Source organism: Rhinolophus sinicus, linkage group LG17, assembly GCF_036562045.2.
Source record: "Rhinolophus sinicus isolate RSC01 linkage group LG17, ASM3656204v1, whole genome shotgun sequence".
NCBI classification, from domain to species: domain Eukaryota; kingdom Metazoa; phylum Chordata; class Mammalia; order Chiroptera; family Rhinolophidae; genus Rhinolophus; species Rhinolophus sinicus.
In genome coordinates, this window is record NC_133766.1 from 10,110,725 (window position 1) to 10,130,832 (window position 20,108).

The 20,108-nt window shown below is 33.7% G+C and overlaps 1 protein-coding gene across 3 annotated transcripts in view; it reads left to right on the plus strand.

The window, feature by feature from the left end:
- The window catches only part of CEP350 (centrosomal protein 350), a 107,136-nt gene that overhangs the window by 65,670 nt on the left and 21,358 nt on the right, over window positions 1–20,108 (plus strand). For 2 of the 3 annotated variants that reach the window (XM_019732931.2, XM_019732838.2), the window contains exons 28-32: window positions 1,647–1,804; window positions 7,507–7,629; window positions 8,705–8,904; window positions 13,460–13,671; window positions 16,121–16,265. In XM_019732931.2, coding sequence (XP_019588490.2) covers window positions 1,647–1,804; window positions 7,507–7,629; window positions 8,705–8,904; window positions 13,460–13,671; window positions 16,121–16,265 — 838 coding nt within the window. The remainder of the gene's footprint in view (window positions 1–1,646; window positions 1,805–7,506; window positions 7,630–8,704; window positions 8,905–13,459; window positions 13,672–16,120; window positions 16,266–20,108) is intronic. The other variant, XM_019733025.2, reaches the window with a different exon arrangement.

Below are 20,108 nucleotides of genomic sequence, written 5' to 3' on the forward strand. Positions count from 1 at the left end.
ACTTCACTGTAAATGTGTTCTCTTTCCCTTTGTAATTGCTAAGTACTTTGCGTGGAGGTATTTTGCGACTACGTAAATTCCTGTTCATCAAACATAAATGTATTCTCTTATTTATGTCAGTATGGACTCACGGAGTCATATTTTACTCAGCATTACTATCTGTTACTACCATTGTTTGTTTTGATGCTCACTTTGTCCCAAATTGGACCATCAGCTTCAAGCAGGCTTCTGTGTCCCTTTGACATGTCCTCATCAGTCTTGAGTACTTCCGTGTTTTCTGGAACAAGATGTTTCAGGGTCGTCTTGTACTTTGCCTGCCCAGCCTTAGAATCAGCCGTTTCTCCAAGGAGGAAAGTTATTTGAAAACCAACATGTGGTGTGTGGCATGCTCATTGCTGTTCAGGTTTTGCTCCTCCTAAGCAGCAGTCTAGGGAATAGATAAGTATATGTTGCTGTGGATACATACATACACTGTACATGTATATTTATTTCTACATGCTTATATACACATTCTGTATATGTCTTATGCATTCATATGGATAAATCAGAGGTTCTTACTGATTCTTTCAGTTTTAATCCAGTTTTCTCCCTTTTGGAACTTCCTCCCCACCCCACCTGGGCTCTGACTCACTGAGTCAGGCTCTTTCCCATCCCTTCGCCCCTTCTCTAAACCTTCCCTGCCTTCTCTGGACTCTGTTCTCCGGAATCCCGCCTCACTCTGTTTGGGCCTAGGACTTTCGGGTAGGACCACTCCTGCGTGGACAGCCTCATTGCCCCACCTGGGTTCTGACGCCCCACTTAGGCCACCGTCCTGTATTAGATGCCCTCCTCATCCCACTCAGGTTGGGACACCCCACTCTTAGCCCCTTTGTCTTTTTCCATCTTGTTCTATTTCATCTAATGATTTTAGGACTGAATTGTTCAGGAAGGGGAAAGAGAAGGAGAAGGGCTCTGCTTTGTTTGTATAGTTCACAGAATAAAAACAGTCATGATTGTGCCTACCCGTATTTCTGAAAAGTTAAGAGAATAAATGACTATTTGTGGGAAAAAGTTAAGAGAATAAATGACTATTTGTGGGAAAGTCTTACTGAACAATTAAAGTTTTACTTTTGTTCATCAGAAATAACATATTGATTAAAACAATGGTTCCTAAATGTCTTCATTATAAACTTTTTAATTTGTGAAAAGGTTGTTTTCTATAAGAAATATTTAAAGAAAAAAGATCTATCAATATGATTAAAATAAGTTACATGTTCTCTTCATTCTTTGTGTCTGTACATACGTGTTTTATATAGTTATAGTGTCTGTAATTTTATATTCTTTTGAGTCGTCCAATTTTTTAAAATTAGAGAGGACCTTTAGACACTAAATTACTAGTAGCAAAAGTTTGGTTTTTTTTACATCTTTTAAAAAAATTATTACACTTTTCAATTATAAATAAATATATGTAAAACATACATAACATAAACTTTATATTTTACCCATTTTTAAATGTATGACATAATTTTGTCCTTTAAGTAATAATTTCAGCTATTTTACAAATACTGTTTTTAAGGTAAACTTAATTTTGAAGTGAGAATGTTTATGATCACTTTGAGATCTTAAATTCCAGTAAAATTGTGACACTTTACCCTTTTTGTTTGCAGGACTCTCGTAGTGATGATGATGCAAAGGATAATAAGGCCGTCAGTCCTGGTCCAACTGACTTGGAGACCCGCAGCCCCTCCCCCATTTCAATCTCCAGCAGTGAAACTAGCAGCATTATGCAGAAACTGAAGAAAATGAGAAGCCGCATGGATGAAAAGTAATTCATTTTCATAAATATCTCCTGTTACGTTGAAAGGAGCACCAACAAATACTTTTAATGTAGTTCATTAGATTAAATTGCTACAACATACTATTTTATGGATTCATTTTATGGATTCTTACTATTTTATGGTAGCATTTTAGCAGAACTATTACATCAATGTTGAAGTCAATTAACTATAGATCTTATTTTCTTATTTATAAAGCAAATTTTCTTGTGTTTAATACAGCCAGGTGTCTTATTTTAAAAACCTAAGTAATATTTGTACATATACCGATGACAATGTTTTCTTCTTTCTTTTATTGAAAGTTATGAGTAAGTGTGAAATTTGTACCTTCTCTGAAATCTGAGGACATGTGTGCTGACTTGGGGGAGTAATTACTGGTACATCCTGAGTGCGAGCTCATCCTGTGGCTCTGACAGCTCTCAGTCTCATTCAGATAGACGAGTGAAAGTGGAGCCTGTGAGTAGGTGTGGACTGCTCAACTGAATCCAGGAAGACTGGAATTCTCCTGGGGTGTGGAATGCTTTGGCACTCTACCATTCTTCTGAAATATTTCTAAGTATTTTTTAAGGGCTCTGCTAAAGAAAGCTATTCCTACTTCCATGCAGCTCAGTTGTACATCAGTTTTGATCATATAAAAATAACATTTATATGAGAGTCTTTGAGGTGTACATTTAATTAAATACACTGGTGTGGACCCTATTTTTGACTTTATAGTCTCTACCTCCTTTAAATATGGAAGAGAGTGCCACTACAAAATTTGGCTGCATTTTAAAGTTAGCAGTTTGAACCAGAGATTGAACTTAAGTTGTAGCTTGATATCCTTTGGCAGTGTACCATAATGTTCTATATTCACATGTGATGTCAACCTATGACTTAATTAGTTTCTGAACAGTCAAGCGGTTGTAAATCAAATCTTACTTACTATAGGTGCAGTGTTGTTCATTGGCACTTCATTGCTTAATTGAAATTTCACAACTTAAAAATACCTAAATTGATTATGAAAATAAGTTTTAAAAAGAAATACAAATTATAAAAATAAAATATATATAAGAGGGTTAAAGCAAATATTCACCAATGTGTAAATATTCCTTTTGGGTGATTTCCATGGGTTAGACTAATTAAGGCTTTTTCAGATAGGAATTTATTGAAATTTAGATGAAAGATGCTTTCTTCCTTTCCTGATAAAATTTTCCAATAGCTTGTAGAGGCAAGCTCTGTTGCTCCAGGGATCTTTGTATTCAGAATAATCTCTCTCATAAATTTTCCTAGCTGATTTGACATTTGTATCTGCCTCCAAATACCTTTGAATGGTAAATGTTGGAGGAAAGACAACTTCAAGGGTAATGTCTTCATCGATTCCTTGCTTGCCTACATCGGTAAGATCTCCATTGCTGGTGTCTATGAGTAATAATCTAATCATTTAAATCACATCTGTAGAAGAAACTGCTAATCCTTGTCTGTCTGTGAGATTAGTCAGTTTCTGTGGTGCTTATTTCCGATTTGGTTAAAGCTTGACAAATTCAATGTTGAATTTATTTTTTGTTAATTGTTTTCTGAGACTCTAAAGTATCAAACACCTAGAATTTTTGTAGCATTGTTCTCTCTTCCTTTGTCAAGCACTACAGTAAACTTTTGAGAAGTTTGTCAGAGAGAATAGGCCTTGAAGCATTCAGTGACCTCTTGATTTGTTGTTTGAAGCGATGGAGTATGTTTGTGGATAGGGATGGGATAAGGACAGTAGTGGCAAAGAAATTAGCTTATAGGTTTGAATGATGGTGCTGAAATGTGAGGAGGAACTGGAGTATTTTCCAAAATTACCAATACATTAAAAAGGAAGACTATTGTTATGCAGTATTTTTTGATCTCCAGAACAAAGTAATGTGAAAACTAGTTTTTAAATACCATTTAGATCACCAACAGCTTTAGAATGAGATCTCCTTTTACAATGTTGGAATGTCAGCTCAATAGTGAGTTAATTTTGTAGTTATTTGCTACAGTAGGCACTGTTATTTGTTCTGAAGGCTATGAAGAGGAATCAAACATAAATCCTGCCCTCAAAGAATTTGTCGTCTAGGTGGAAAAAAAGAATAAGTTCTTTTCGAGAAGTATATAGAAATCAATTGCTAAGGAAGTGCAGAAGAGGCAGAACTTTTTACTGAAAAGAGTATATCAACAAAATTTTCATGGATGAGTGTTCAGCATACTTTAGAAAGTACTTTATAGCATAGGAAGAAGGGAAAAACAGTTATATTTTGGTTTGATCATTGCGAATAAATGTAGCGTGGAAAAGGCCTATGGATACACAACTTCTGAAGCGTTCCTTAAGATATTTTAAATATTTATAAATATTCCCAGTTAGGAGCAAATTAACTTACTTGATTTTAATCCAAAGGTTAAATGCTAAATATTGTATGACATAGCTCTGTTTAAAAATATTTATGGTGTTGACTGATCAGTATTGAAATCTTCACCATCACCTGCTGAATTTTAAGAATTAAGGGTTTGTAAGAGGAGGCTTTTGATATTTCAGTAAAGAAAACATTTCAATTAGAATTTTAAAGAATGTATTAAATATTGCCTTAGATGAGAAATATAATTTTCTTAGAGAAGGTTTTAAACTATGTGTAGTAGCTGAATAAATCCTGATAGTCTGTTAATGTATTTTTATTTACTTTCTAGGTTAGGAATAATATGCCTGTATTATTTTGTTTATTTAAGTATATGCAAATTATTAGATAATTTTAAGTGACAGAATAGATTTTGCTATAGAGGAAAAATACTAGACTGCATTTTCTTTTTGGTCAGCACTATTCATATCTTCATTTATCTTTTTGAATATCATTAAGAATGCTTAAGGACTTGAAAGAATTAATCCATTTTAAAATTTAAAGCACATTTCGTTTTTACTTATAACAATATAGACTTAAAGAATCATAAATCCAGAAATAATTTTTAAATGATTTAGAGTATTCGATTTTTGTTTTGTTTAATAGCTTTCAGAACCATATGGTTTTAGAACTGGAAATTTCACTTAAAATTTAGATCCTAATTTTGCTCTTTCAAATTATAGCATGATTTTATAATCCGTTGGAACAATCTGCAATTATATTAGCTCAGTGGGAAAAAAAGGTTTTCAATTATGTCACGTGGTCTAGCAGTCTGTTGATATATTAAAAATGTGAGGAGCACTGCGGTGGGCTCTTAGGAAAGTCATCTCGCACAGTCTCTTACTTGTACAGGAAGAAACGTGAGGCCCGCAGAGGTTACGTAACTTGTCCCAGGTCACACACATAGCATAACGGCAGAGCTAGAACCCGACTCCCTGGACTTCAGCCAGCTGAAGTTCAAGTTGAGTTAAGTTGGCATATCTGCTTTCAACCTCATAGATTTGTCAAAAAACACCACCAATGACTTAAAGTTATCTAAGTAGAAACTGATCCTTCTAAATAGTATTTGTTGAAACTGGAAAGTGCCCATTGGCTGATTGCTGGAGTTGAATAGCTGCACAGCTCAAGTTTAGAGTGTGAAAGTGTAATTTTAAAAATGAATTCTTTTTCCATGAATTTCTTAAGATTAAACATTATAGGAATGAGATTTTCATGCTAGATTCAGTCTATTATATATCTAATCCTACCTAGTCCGGTGTTCTGTTACCATCAGAGGCCTTGTGGGGGTGGGGGTGCCTTGACACCAACCATAAAGTATATTAGTAGCATTTTCTATCAGTAGGCATTTATGAGTGTATCTCCATCATGCACAAATTTTATTTCTTTATTGTGCAGCATCTTGAAGGATTGTTAACTCTAGTGTGAAATACCGCTTCTTTTATCTCAACTTTACTCAGCTTTTAAAGGACACTGTATTTCTAGAATATATATATATATATATATATATATATATATATATATATATATATATATATATATATATATAAATAAATAAAATAAGGAACATAGGTTCTGGGAAGAAGTTCTAACTTTAAGTTAAATTTTTCTTATACAGTTTCTTAAATGCTTTTTTCTTTTTCTATGAGCCATTTATTTTGTTGTTCATTTTTAACCTAGAACTTTCAGATATGCCTTATCTTTATAAATGAAAAGTAAAAGATCAGTACTTGTTCTAATAGAGAAAATTATTATCCTCTTTATTGGGCTGGATAAAAAAAATTTTTTAATTGTATCTTTTTACTGTTTATTTCACATGTTCCAATACGATTCTACTTTTTATACTAGGTCATGCATGCATTTAGCAGTTATACTCTTAAGAGGGTGGGTGATATTTGAATGTTATGAATAGATTTTTTTGGACCTTTTGCCAAGTACATTTGTTTTTGCGTAATATTTTGATAATTGGCATCAAAATACGTGTATTATACATTTTTAAAGAATGGCAAGGAAGATTGCAGTGTCTTACTGAAATTTGGCAGAACTGTTTTTCCTTAAACTTTGGTGCAGAAAATCAAGGCAATCCAGATACGTGTGCGTACATGTGTGTGTGTGTGTGTGTTGTGTGTATATATAAATGAAGGGGAGGTAAAATATTAAGTTGTATGTGGGGAAACAGACATTGAGATAGTCTGTTATCTAAAGATCCACGTGCAGGCAAGATTTTACATATTTTTAAAAACCCAAATGAGTAGCTGGATTTATACCTAGATTTTCTCACTTCTGTGACATATCGATATTATTCCTTGCCCTTCCAAGGTGACAAATGTTACCTTGACTTACAAGTTATTGTTGTGTGCATGTGAACAGAAGCATGCTCTGTCAAAGAGAATTCTCCTTTCCCAATTAAGACTAGACTTATCCTTTCATGTATATAATGATCTCTCTACTATTTAAAAAGAAGAGAAACTGGTGGGGTTTTGCTACTTTTATAACTTGAACATTCATAGTTTTCTTACCTTTAACCTTATGATTGAGCTGTCCACAGCATGATTTCTTTCTTTTTTTTTTTTTTTTTAACTACTGGCAGTATTTACTGGGGCTAGCTTAGTTTATTCTTTATTATGTGTCCTGATGTTATATAGAATGGGTATTATATTTCAATATTATTATTTAAGTGGGCCTTTGATAAATATAAAGCAAGATAACCTCCAATAACTAGGTCCTGTTAGCAGTAAGTTTTACGTTGTAGAGATGAACAAGGTATTTTTTTACTATAAATTGATTTTCTAAATTATGTTATTTTCAAGCTAGATCATGATGGTAAGGTTAAGTAAAGCAAATGTGGTGCTTTTTAAATTTAATTTCAAGCTTAAAATATATGACAAGGTACAGATATAAAAATTACTTGTGCTCAGGATTACATATGTACATAACAGACTTGCTGACATACTTGGTTCACAGCCGTAATTGTTGTACTCTATGTTAAAGCTTATGGGGAAACTTATTTAGCCCCACACTGTATTTCTCATTGCTTTACTCACAAACAAGTAAATTTATCTGAAAGTATAGATGATGATTAAGCAACAAACGAGAAGGAAGGCACGTTTATTCAGAAACCATGGGTAAGAGCGGTAAAAAGTACACGTTTTGTATGTCACCCAGACTATAACACTTGATTTAATTGAGTAGCTTATAATGTTATTCAGGAAACATGAGAAGTTCTTCACTCAGCTCTTATGCTTTCCCTTTTTCATCTTTCTGCCTCTTGAACTCTTTGTTTTAAAATCTTCCTCCTTATTTTGTAGACACTGCTCTCCTGTTCACTACTTCTTCTCTGTCTTTACGTCTCATCACTGGGCCTCTCTCAGTGTCTGTTTTCCCAACCTTCATCCCAAATTCCAGCTGTATATCTACAACCAGTTGGTCAGGTAACCACACCTTTTTCAGTGCACTCTTTGATAGAGCATGCTCTGTTCTTTCTGTTTGTTTTGTTTGCTTTTTTTTTCCCTTGCTTTTTTTTTTCCTAACAGCCTAGAGGCCTCTTGTCAAATGTCCCATAGATTTTACCTTTTTGTTTCTACATTAATTTGACTTGCTGATTGTTCAAGAAATGGAGTGATAGTTCTTGTGCTTTTTATTAAGGGTCTGTTGGACGCGTGGGTGCATTTTTGTTGATTAGCTACCACTGCAGATCTAATATGAGCATCCCACCTTTTATTTAGCTGTGGCACCTACGTTACAGGAGAGTTTAATAGTAGCTTTTTAACTCCTCAAATAACGTTCCATAAATCAGTAATTGTTCCCAACCCTTTGGAGCTAAGATATATTGGGCTATTTAATTTCAAAGGTGGGTTTCAATTGAGAAATTTGAGGCATTCAGTACATCCTTTTACTCCAATAAATAATGTTTATATGCATAAGGTATCTGACTCTGGTGCTCAGTGTTCTCTCCATGGAAAACAGATTATCACCTGACATTGCATCTCTTAGGTAATGGGTACCAAACTCACTATATCTGAAGCAAAACCAGACTGGATTTGGAAATAAGTCAGAAAGGGACATGAACTTGTTTTTTGTTTGCTTGCTTGTTTGGGGGTTTTGGGGTTTGTTTTTTGTTGTTGTTTTGGTCTTTGTTGTTTTGGGTTTGTGTGTTTTCTGGCCTGAGCTTTCACAATAAATTACTTATATCTTCTGTTATGGAAAAGAATCACAAATGAAAAATGAATATATAAATTAAGTGTTATCGATCATGGTTTCCAGATTTTCTGAAGATTTTTTTCCTGAATTTACTATTTTTCCTTTGCTACTCTTACAACTACAAGTAAAACATAAATTCATTTTCTGAATAAGTTGACTCCTAAAAGCTTCTATTAGCTCAAACTTTTCAGAGTAGTCTGAATGCCCTTTTTACGCAGCTTGTTGATAAGGTAATGAGTGACAGAGTGCTCAGTGATTCCTGCCTATGGATTCATTCTCTCACTATGCTTCCTGGTGTGACCACAGGTTTCTGACAAAGCGGGAGCAAAAACTAATGCAGCGGCGACAACATGCAGAAGAGCTACTAGAGTGGAAGCGACGTTTAGATGCAGAGGAAGCAGAAATTCGTCAAATGGAAAAACAAGCTTTGGCTGCCTGGGACAAAGAATTAATAAAACCTAAAACTCCTAAGAAAGAACTGGAGGACCAGAGAACAGAACAGAAAGGTAATAAATACTAACTCTATTCAAACTGTAGCCTAATGTAATGAAAGATTTACTTCATTATTTTTAAAAATGTGAATGATTAAGGATGAAAAAGGTGATACATCTACAAATGCTACAGAAGTTGGAAAGTTAAGAGAATATTGTGAATAAATTTATGTTAATGTACTTGAAAACTTAGAAGAAATGGATAAAATTCTTCTAAATGGGTTATTGCATGCCCAACTGGAGTTTAACACATATTTAAAAATTGATAATGTAGTGAATTACTTAAAGGAGAAAAATTACATGCCATCTCAATAGATTCAGAGGAGGCTCTTGATAAAATCTAAAAAGCATTTGTAATAAAAAACATCTTAGATCAAAGTAGCAATAGAAAGCCAGATTCAGTGTCATAAAGATGCTAATTCTCCCTGAACTTACCTATACATTCAAGTTAGAAACCCAACAAGATTTCTTCACAGTGTTTAATAAGCTCATTTTCTTTGACAATGATCAATAATGTTTATTGAGTACTTGCTATATGCATTAAGTACACTGCACTGGGTACTTAAATTAGCACAAATGCTTACAACTCCAAGGACATGGTATTGGCCCTATTTTATAGATAAAGAAGCTGAAACACTGATCTTTTTTTTTTTAAATAAAAAACAAACCATGGAGGTAAGGAATAATCATATAACTAAGAAATGCTAAAGCTAAGATTTAAGCTAGGTCTTGTGTGACTCAAAATGCTCTCTAAGACATCATTTCCTAGAGCAGATAGTTTTCCCCATCCTTATGCTCTGTTTCTAGCAATAAAGTTTTCATCAATTTTCTTAGAAGACGCCTCTCAGCCTTACAGAATCTCTTCCCCTCTGTCTCCCTATGCAGTTAGTTGTATGTCCGACTGTGATGTAGAAGAAATATCAGGGCCACAGTATAGTTACAGACTATGTTAGATCAGTCAGTGTCATGGGTTTCTAATTAACTCTAGCTGACTGGTCTGTAGAGCACCTTAGTTTTGTTCCACCTCTTTGCCATAGTTAGATCTATAATATAAAAACTGTTCATATTTGTGATGAAATTACCTTATTATGCTTCTTAATTTCTGTAAGAAGCCTTTTTAAAATTTTTATGAACAACAAAATAAAAGAACAAAAGAACAAAACAAACAAATGAAGAAATAAAAACTCATAGACACAGACAATAGATAATAAAAACTGTGTTCATATTTGTGATGAAATTACCTTATTGTGCTTCTTAATTTCTGTAATAAGCTATTTTAAAATTTATATGAACAACAAAAGAACAAAACAAACAAATGAAGAAATAAAAACTCATAGACACAGACAATAGTTTAGTGGTTACCTGAGGGGAAGGGGGAAAGGGGGTGCTAGATGAGGGTAAAGGAGATCAAATTTATGGTGATGGAAGGAGAACTGACTCTGGGTGGTGAAAACACAATGTGATATATAGATGATGTATTACAGAATGTACACCTGAAATCTATATAACTTTACTAACAGTTGTCACCCCAATAAACTTTAAAAAAGCACAAACTTAATATGAAGGCGCAAAGGACCAAAAAGCAAAGACACTTCTAAAGAAGAACCACAAAATGCAGGCACTTACTTAACCAGATAGCAAGACTTCTAAAAGTATAATAATGTAAACAATATGATATTTGCACAGAGATAGACCAAGAAAAAGACCCATGTATATTTCAAAAGTTGACTTCCGACACAGGTAACTTCTCAGACCAGTGAAGAAAGGAGGGACTCTCCAATAAATTTTTGTGGGAGGAAATTAAATGAAGTTGGATCTCTACATGACAGTAAAAAAGGATCCATCTCTAGGGACAAAGAAAGGCTTAAATATGACAATTAAAACTAAAACTTCTAGAAGATAATATAGGAATAGTATTATGACCAAGAGAAAGGCCAGATTTCTTTAACATGTTATGCAAAGCAAAAACCATTAAGGGGAAGATTGATAAATTTGTCTTCAATAAATTAAGAATTTCTATTCATTAATACACCATAAAATAAAACAAGATAAGAGATTTGCAACACATCTGACTAACAGGAATAGTATCAAGAATATATAAGCTACTCCTGTGAGTGAAAAATAAAATGACAACCATGTTTTACAATTAGGCAAAAGGGCAGACACTTCACAAATGAAAAACTCCAAATGGTTAATAAACATATGTAAAGATGTTCAGCTTCTTTAGTATCAGGGCATAAAAACCGTAAAGATGTACCATTGCATACCTGTATTTATTTTCTAGGACTGCCCATAATACATTACCACAAATTTGGTGGCTTAAAAAAAATGTACTCTATCACTTCTGGAGGTCAAAAGTACAAAATCACGGTGTTAGCAGGACTGTTGGTTCCAGGGGACAATTCTTTCATTCCTTCTTCCAGTTTCTGGTGGCTATGCTGCAGGCATTCCTTGTAACTCCAGTCTCCTTCATATCTGTCTTCTCTTTTGTGTCACAAGGAAACTTGTCATTGGATTTGGGGCCTAGCTACATAATCCAAGATGATCTCATCACAAGATCCTTAATTACCTGTGCAAAGACCTGTTTTCCAAATAAGATAACATCCACAGGTTCTGGGGGTTAAGACAAAGACATATCTTTTGAGGATCCATCATTCAAGTTATTTACAATACTCATCAAACCTGTTGGTATGTAGGTAGAACAAAGAACTGCTGTTCCACTTAGGGTTATGTACTGAAAAGGAATGGAAGCAAGTTCTCTAAGAGATATTTGTACACCCATGTTTATAGCATATTATTCACAATAGCCAAAAAATGAAAACAACCCAAGTGTCTATCAATAGATGAAGGGATAAATAAAATGTGGTATATACATACAATGGCCTATTATTCAGCCTTAAAAAGGAAGGCAATTCTGACCCATGTGACAACCTGGATGAATCTTGAAGACATCATGCTAAGTGAAATAAACCAGTCTCAAAAGGACAAATATTGTATGATTCCACTTATATGAGGTGCCTTTCCAAATTCATGGAAACAGAAAAAGTAGAATCGTTGTTACTAGGGATTTGAGAGGGAATGGAGTGTTACTATTTAAGAGTACAGAGTTTCAGTTTGGGAAGTGAAAAAGTTCTGGAGATGGATGGTGGGTGGTGATAGTTGCACACAGTGTGAATGTGCTTAATTTCACTGACCTGTACACTTAAAAGTGGTTAAGATGGTAAATTTTATGTTATATGTATTTTGCCATAACTTAAAAAAAGAAATTTTAAAAAGTCAGGGAGTATACTAAACGGTCTAGGAAGACACACGCAGTAACCACACTTGACTGCCACTGGCTCACCTTGGAGGTGTGGAAATTGGGCAGCTGGAAGTGGTCGGGGATGAGTGTGTGAAATAATCACTTTACATCTTTCTGCACTGTTTGAAGGTTGGTTGTTTGTTTACTACATTCTTGTACTACTTTTATAATTTAAAAATAAGGGAAAAGGAAAAAAAATGAAGACTTCCCAAACGAAGTCTTCTACAGACAGCAGATTGAAGAAGCTTTGGTGGTTGTTATCTCAGAAGGTAGTGATACAGGTGACTTTCATTTTTTTTCTTTACACAATTTTTATATTGTTGAATTTTTTAAGTGAATGTATATGTTACTGTTATCAAACAAAAATATGTATGTTAAGGGGTATAAAGCAGAAAGGTAGAGGAGTGGTTTGTTGCCTACTACCTAAAAATTAAAACTTTTTCTAAACCATTTTAAGTTATAGCCATATTCTATCTTGGAATAGATGAATATTCTTGAGGAATTTTAGAACTCATTCATCCATTCTGGTTATACTTAACATACACATTATAAAAATATGCCGTTTAAAGTTTTTAACTGAAGTGTTTTTAAACGTTAGGCCATCCTTGTTTATTATTAAAGTAAAATATTCTTTGAGATACAGGTATTTCTTACGTTAAATAAATTTATTTTACAGACTTCAGGCTCAAAATCTTAAGTGATGTTTAGAATTGAGTATATCAAATGTTAGCAGTACTGATCCAAAATGTAATATAACCTAATTTTTGTGGGGCATTATGCTTGTACAAAGGAAAGCAGTGGGTTGTACAAGTATAATGTCAAGAATTTTCTGGTTAGTGTCAAACATACTTCTGTTCTCTTGGAAAGATCAGAGGCCACAATGGACAGAAAATTCCGGAGGCAAGACAGTGCTAGAAGTTCTGAAGGTGCTAATTTAACAATTCATAGTGTACCTCCACTGATGCATGCAGCTCTAGTTCATTCGTACTTGTTGTTAGATAGCATTTGATTTCTGTCTACGCAAACACTTAGGTTGTGAGGCACTGCTGTTGCTGATTATATGTTACGGAGATCTGATCTCACTTGTGTCAGCTAAAATTCTTAGGCTAACGAACACACTAGATAGTAAATGTGATTCAGTGGTGGGATTAAAAACCTGTATCCAAGTGCAAGTAGTGAAATTATGCTGAAAACAAATGTGAAGTGTAACAATTGAACACTTCCTTGACCAAGATTGTGTGCTTTTTCTTGTTTTTGTCCTCTTTCTAGAAATAGCGAGTGAAGCGGAATCTCCAGTCCCTTCTTACTCTCATCCACACAGTGAAAGCTCTATTCCAGAAGAACTGGGCAGCCCTGCTGGTGAATATATACCGTCTGAGTCTGTAGTTCAGGAGCAGCCAGCAAGTCCAGACCATAGTGTACTTACTGAAGACATGGTTTTTTCACAAGAACTGGAATCTTCTACTTCTCCTAGTAAACGTGTAAGTTAATGTCTGTTTATATCTTAAAGCTTTAGGAAAAAAACCTGTCTAAAAGGTATATTATTTACATTTGTATTCTCGCTATTAGTGTCAGCACTGATTATCACCCATTCCTGTAACATACCGTATGTGACATTTGAATAGAAATAACACTTTTCATTGACTCCTAAAGATTTATAAATACATGATTTTTAGCTTTAGTGGCACTTATAAAATTACATGCTTTATAGTCTGTCAAGAGGATAGGAACGTCTAAACTCTGATAAAGATAATAAGTGGGAACATCACAAGTTTTTATTAAAGTCTCTATTTTGTCGTATAATATATAGAAACAAGAGCTTAAACCATACCAGTGTGTCTTTTCTATAATTTAGTCAATTACTGCTCTACCGTGTTTCCCTGAAAGTAAGATCTAACCGGACCATCAGCTCTGATGCGTCTTTTGGAACAAAACATGGTATAACTCATCATCAGAATAAAAGTAGGGTTTCATCTCTTTAAGGCAGATCTGAAATAGTTATTGATTCTAAATTAGAATAATGGTCACTGTTGGAATAAGAATGTTTTCCACATTGTCCTTAATGCTGTACTTCATAAGGAAGATCTAAACTAGAACCTTAACTGTTTTTCTTTTATAACTCGATTTTATAAAGTAATAAAGGAATTAACATAACAATATCAAATATTAAGTAAACACAAACATTGTTAAAGCCTCTCTATGTTTTAAAAAGTAATCTACCTAAATTCAGAATGGAATATCCTTGTTAAAGTCTTTATTTTTATTGTGGATGTGAAGAAAGCATTGCATTTCCCTATTGGAAAAGCAGTCAGATTCATGTGGTTTATAGCACCGAAAGATTCGGAGGAAAGCCATTTTTTATTCAATGAAGAAAGACTGTTCCATGCTATGTTACAAAACATTTCAATGCTCTGTACGTGTACTTGAGGTTTTAGATTATAAAAAGCTAATTAAATTATCATGTTAGTGATTTGCTTGTTATTATGTGATAACAGCCTTGTTATACAGATAATTTAGTTGTAGCATGATTCCTCCCTTCCAAGAATTTACACCTAAAGTATGGCCTTTTGACACAATCATATTATTTTACTACTTCCTATAAATTGATTAGATTCTACCTAGCGTCATTATTGAGGTTCAGGATAGCATCACCTTATCAAATACTAAAAATTAGTTTCTCTCTCACAAGAAAATATTTCAAGGAAATCAAAACAAGTGTATCTTAAAGTGGTTTTTATAATAAACACTGGTGTTTATTGAGTGCTTACTTACCAAGTGCCAGGTAGTGTGCCAAATGCCTTGTGGATTATCCTCACAACAATTCTGTAATTACTGTTTTAAGCCCCACTCTGAAGGCTCGGAAACTTGCCCAAGTCACAGGGATAGGAAGTAACGATAACTAGGAATCAGATCAGGCATTCTCACTTCTTGATATCAGGGTAGAAATTATATCCTTTGTAATAATCTCTTACGGGCAGTCTTCTTGTGCTCTGTTTTCTTCTCTTTCTCCTTCCCTCTCTCCCTACCTTCCTTCCATAAAAGTAGTACATACTTAGTATTTATTTTAAAACTGTTTTTCAGTTTTATTGAGATATAATTGACACAGCACTATAAGTTTAAAATGTATAGCATAAAATGACACACATATTTTGAAATGAGTACTGCACTTAGTTAACATCCATCACCACTTATAGTTACAAAAAAATTTATTTCCTTATGATGAGAACTTTTAGGATCTTCTGTCTTAGTGCCTTTAAATATACCACCCAGCAATGTTAACTATAGTCATCATGTTGTACATTTATTATATCCCCAGGACTTACTTACCTTGTAACTGGAAGTTTGTGCCTTGAACCACCTACACCCAGTTTCCCCTTCCCCATCCCCTGCCTCTGGTAACTACAAATCTGATCTCTTGTTCTATGATTTTTTTTTTTTATTCCATATATAAGTTTGATCGTACAATATTTGTCTTTCTCTCTCTGGCTTACTTCACTTAGCATAATGCCCTTAAGGTCTATGATATATACCACATTTTCTTTATTCATTCATCTGTTGAATACGATCCAGCATTTCCACTTCTGGGTACATATCCAAAGGAAACACAATCACTGTGTTGAAGAGCTATCTGCACACCCAATTTAGTATTTTTAAAATTAAAAAGAATAAGAGGGTAAATATCACTTATACCCACTTATAGTCACTCCTAGTTTATTACAAATATCTTCTACAGCATACTTTTTTATAACTTTTCTGTGCCTTTTAAAAGTTTGAGGTCTTATCCCTTGTATCATTTGTAAACTATTTTTTCACATTTTATGTCAGAGTTATTTAAATTCTTTGTATGTATTATCTTTAACATGTCAAGTTTTAAATAGAATTTACAACTACATCACAGAACAGTTCCCATGTGGTTTTCTGTTTGAACAGTCACCTCCCAAAAGCTGCACATCTGTGTCAAAGCAGGAGTCCAGCAAAGGAAGCCATAGGACTGGAGGACAGTGTCGCCTGCCTGTCAAGTCCCATCAACACTGTTACAGTTGGTCAGATGAGTCACTGTCTATGACACAGTCAGGTAAGACTAATGAGTTGTTTTACTTTGTACTGGATTTGAATTTATCTTTAATAAGTTTGTCTAACCGTATGCTGCTATGATGTTATCGTTTGTTGCACTTGTTAAGCTTTTTTTCTTGCCAAGATTAAACTGCATAATTCTTTGCTTTTCATTGATAATTAATTATATCCCTAATTATACGAAATATGACAAACTGTTATATTCTCTGGTGTTAATGGGCAGTCATTTATTCATCAGACATTTGTAGAATGTTTTTCTGTGTGTCAGGCATTGCTGATGTGTTTCCATAGCACTTTGTGCTTCAACTTATTGTATAAATTATAACCAAACTTTCCCCAGCAGATCTCCCCTACTAGAATATATAGACTCCTGGAAAGGAGAGTCTATGTTTTGTTAACAGTTGTAGCACCAGGACCTAACAGGTACCTTGCCTTGCATATGGTAGGTATTTATGAGCTATTTCTTGAATGAATTAATGATAACCATGAGGAGAAACAGGAGGTGGTAGAGCAGGATAGCATAAGTCTCTGTGGAGGAGAGGTAGAGAATAGATTGCAGATAGCAGTGGGAACCCTGTCTCTTCTCCCATGACCTCTGTCCTACTACAGATCTCTGTAACACATTATGTAATACTTTATGAATGTAATACACTATGTAATACATTATGAAAGACGAGTTCAAAGAGTTGACCTTGAGAAGCACAGTGGTTTACATAGGATTCTGAGGAAAATCAATACCATATTGAGTATATGACTTTTGAGTTCAGTTTCACTCTTCTTTTGAGAGTAGGCATTTAGTAAAAAGAAAAGAAAAAAAAAATTTGTTTTGTGGGGGAGTGGTGTTTGATCCTGACCTATACCTCTTTTGTTTTCAATGTTTCAAACAATAGTAAATAATGGGATTTTTCCCACACCCATATTTATAGATCTCCCTTAGTCTTTGAATAACTCAATATCTCAAAGAGTAGAAATACCATAATTTACTTAACCATTTCCCTAGTGGTGGTCATTTAGATTTTCTCAAAATTTTACAAATAATGCTGTAATAAACATCTTCATATATATTCTTATTGAATATTTCAATAGAAATAAATTCTTAGAAATGGGATGACTGGGTCAAGCCAGTTGAAGAATGTTATCTGTCATATTTATCTCTTGAAAATTATTAATATTATTATATATTTGCTTTCATGTACTCTAGCAAGAAGTTATCCAGTGAAGCGACATGACAGTAGATATACAATTGATACTTGGAAACAGGGATTCTTATATTGGTTCTATTACTCACTGGTTACTTTTCTTCAAGTCTTTCTCCCATATTGGATAATCTTTTCCATCGGTAGCAATGAAATAATACCTTAAGCATCCTTGCATGAGTTACACACCAAGGATTAATGATAATATTTATAAGATACTGTTTTATCAGTAAGACATATTTAAGTAAGAATAGTTTTAAAAAAATAGCTCTGAGATTTCTAGACCATAAATGCCATCTACCTATTCATGATTGCATCATTATATGTAGTTTTTATGGAAGTGGCTAATTTTAATCTAATGGGAATATATAATACCTTTCTCACTTAAGTTATAGAGTTTGTTACCAATAAAATTGATATGGTCAGTATTACCAATAATCAGAAACTTAATTTTTTATTGTTATTCTGTCCACCAGGTTATTCTGTCTTGACGTGTTTAAACAAACTGAAGTATCATTTACCTGCCACCTTCCCTCTCCCCTACCTCCCATAACCCTGTAAGAGAGAATTCCATAAAGACAAAATGTTCATCTAGAGAGTTGCTTGGGTAAAAAAACAATTAGATGTTACTGAAGATAAATACTATACGGTAATACTAGATTTGGGCAGATATTCCCGTTCACTCTCATAAACTTTTATTCAGGCTCTAGTTACCTTTCATTTGTACGCTTTTGGTTTCTTTAGTATTTAAAAATATAAACATTTCCCAAGGTCTTTCATCTAAAAAACTCCCAAGTTTCTCCTCAACTACTACTAAATCTTCACAACTATAGATGATAAAGATATTTTTATTATAAAAATCACTGCTGGCATGTGCAGTTTTTAAAGTGTATTAATTTAAACTCTTTTTTGAGGAAAGTTGACTAAGTCTGTGGGTTTCCTGTAAAATTTTATAGGAAATTAAAATGGTCTTCTATAAAATTTTATCAAAGTAACACCTCAAGTTTCGAAAGCACATAAAGCTTATCAAGCTAAAAGAATAGTTTTAGAAGATCAAAGGTATGGTTTTATAGTTCATTTTAGAAAGATTATAGTTTTTAGCTCAGTCTGCAGTCGTACCCACAATAATTGTACTAGAATTATCAGTTGAATCACTAAAACCTATCATTAAGGGTTCAGAACCTTTGAATCCTGAAACTATTTATCTTCTTCAGAAATTAAAAGAAAGCATAAGGGAGATATTCAGTGGCTCTCCTCTCACCACCACCTTTTTCAGTTTTAAACTAAAAAATACGTTACCTAAAATACTGCTGCATAAAAATGTTTGTTTTATGTGAGTATTAATACTGCCATCATTTATTGAGCTTTTATAGTAGTCCAGGTACTGTGCTGCATGCTTTACATACCTTATTTAATCTTCCACCCAGTGCTAGAAATCGGTAAGGGTCAAACACCATAACGGTTACCAGCAGTAGATCCAAAGCTGAAAATCGCCTTTATTACTTCATTTAATGAGTGTTGATCAGTAAGTACTAGGTTTATCCATGCTAAGGGCTGAGTATGATGCCACTACTGGTATAAAATGGGTGTAACTTCCCTAGTATACCTGATGTCAATGACATAGAAATGACCGGAACTTAGATTTCATTATTTCGAATCCATATATTTGGATCACACAAGAAAAAAACAACTATAATCGTTTTGCATTTAAAAAAATTGGTAACTAGTTCTTATGCAATTTAATCTGAAGTACCTGAAAAAAACCCTGGTTATTTATGATGTAACGTTGTAGTGTATATACGAGTTTTCCGATTTGTACACAATAATATTTCTATTGTAAGGCTATTAAATGTCTCACTCAACATTATTGTTTGGAAATGACATCATTGTGTGGTTCAAGGAGGAGGTGTGAGGAACATTTTTATTCTGTGTAATTTCCATGTGTGGTGATACAAGCAGTGTCTTTAAATACCTATTTTCACAGCATGTATGTGACACATTAATAATGAAATGTCCTTTTCATGATTTTGCTGTGACTAGACATCTACTTTGTGTGTATGTGTGCATATATGTGTATGAACTCCTGGAAAGAAAAGATTTAACTAGCTTCATTTCAGTTATTTTAAATATTTTAAGAGCTTCCAAAGAAAGGTTACAGCAGAGTATCTTTCTTTATAAATTCTCTCTCCTTTTATGTGGTATTAATACATCAGCTGATGACCCACGATCAGTTTAAAATGGAAGCATTTCAATTTTATTTTAATATGACTTTAAAACTATTAAATGATCTATTAGTGACTAAGGGAGAGGACAGTTAAATATGATTATCTTATCACTAGGAAACAATTTCTTACAGAACGTCCAAATTTCACTAACCGAAAAGGTTTTCCACTTTCATCGGCGTATCTTAACCAAGACAGGGTACCTTGAGATTTATTTGCAGTTTCAAATAGTACTCTTAGAAAGTGAAAATAAACAGGACCATCCCCACCAAAAAAATAGAGGGTTAGGGGAAAGGAGGGATGCAAATCACTAATACATTTTTCTCAGAAGCTCAAATTTCTTAATTTTAAATGTTAGATTGACTTTATTTAAATGCGGTATTACATTGCTGAGTTTCATTAATACTAATTGAGTTAACTTTATTC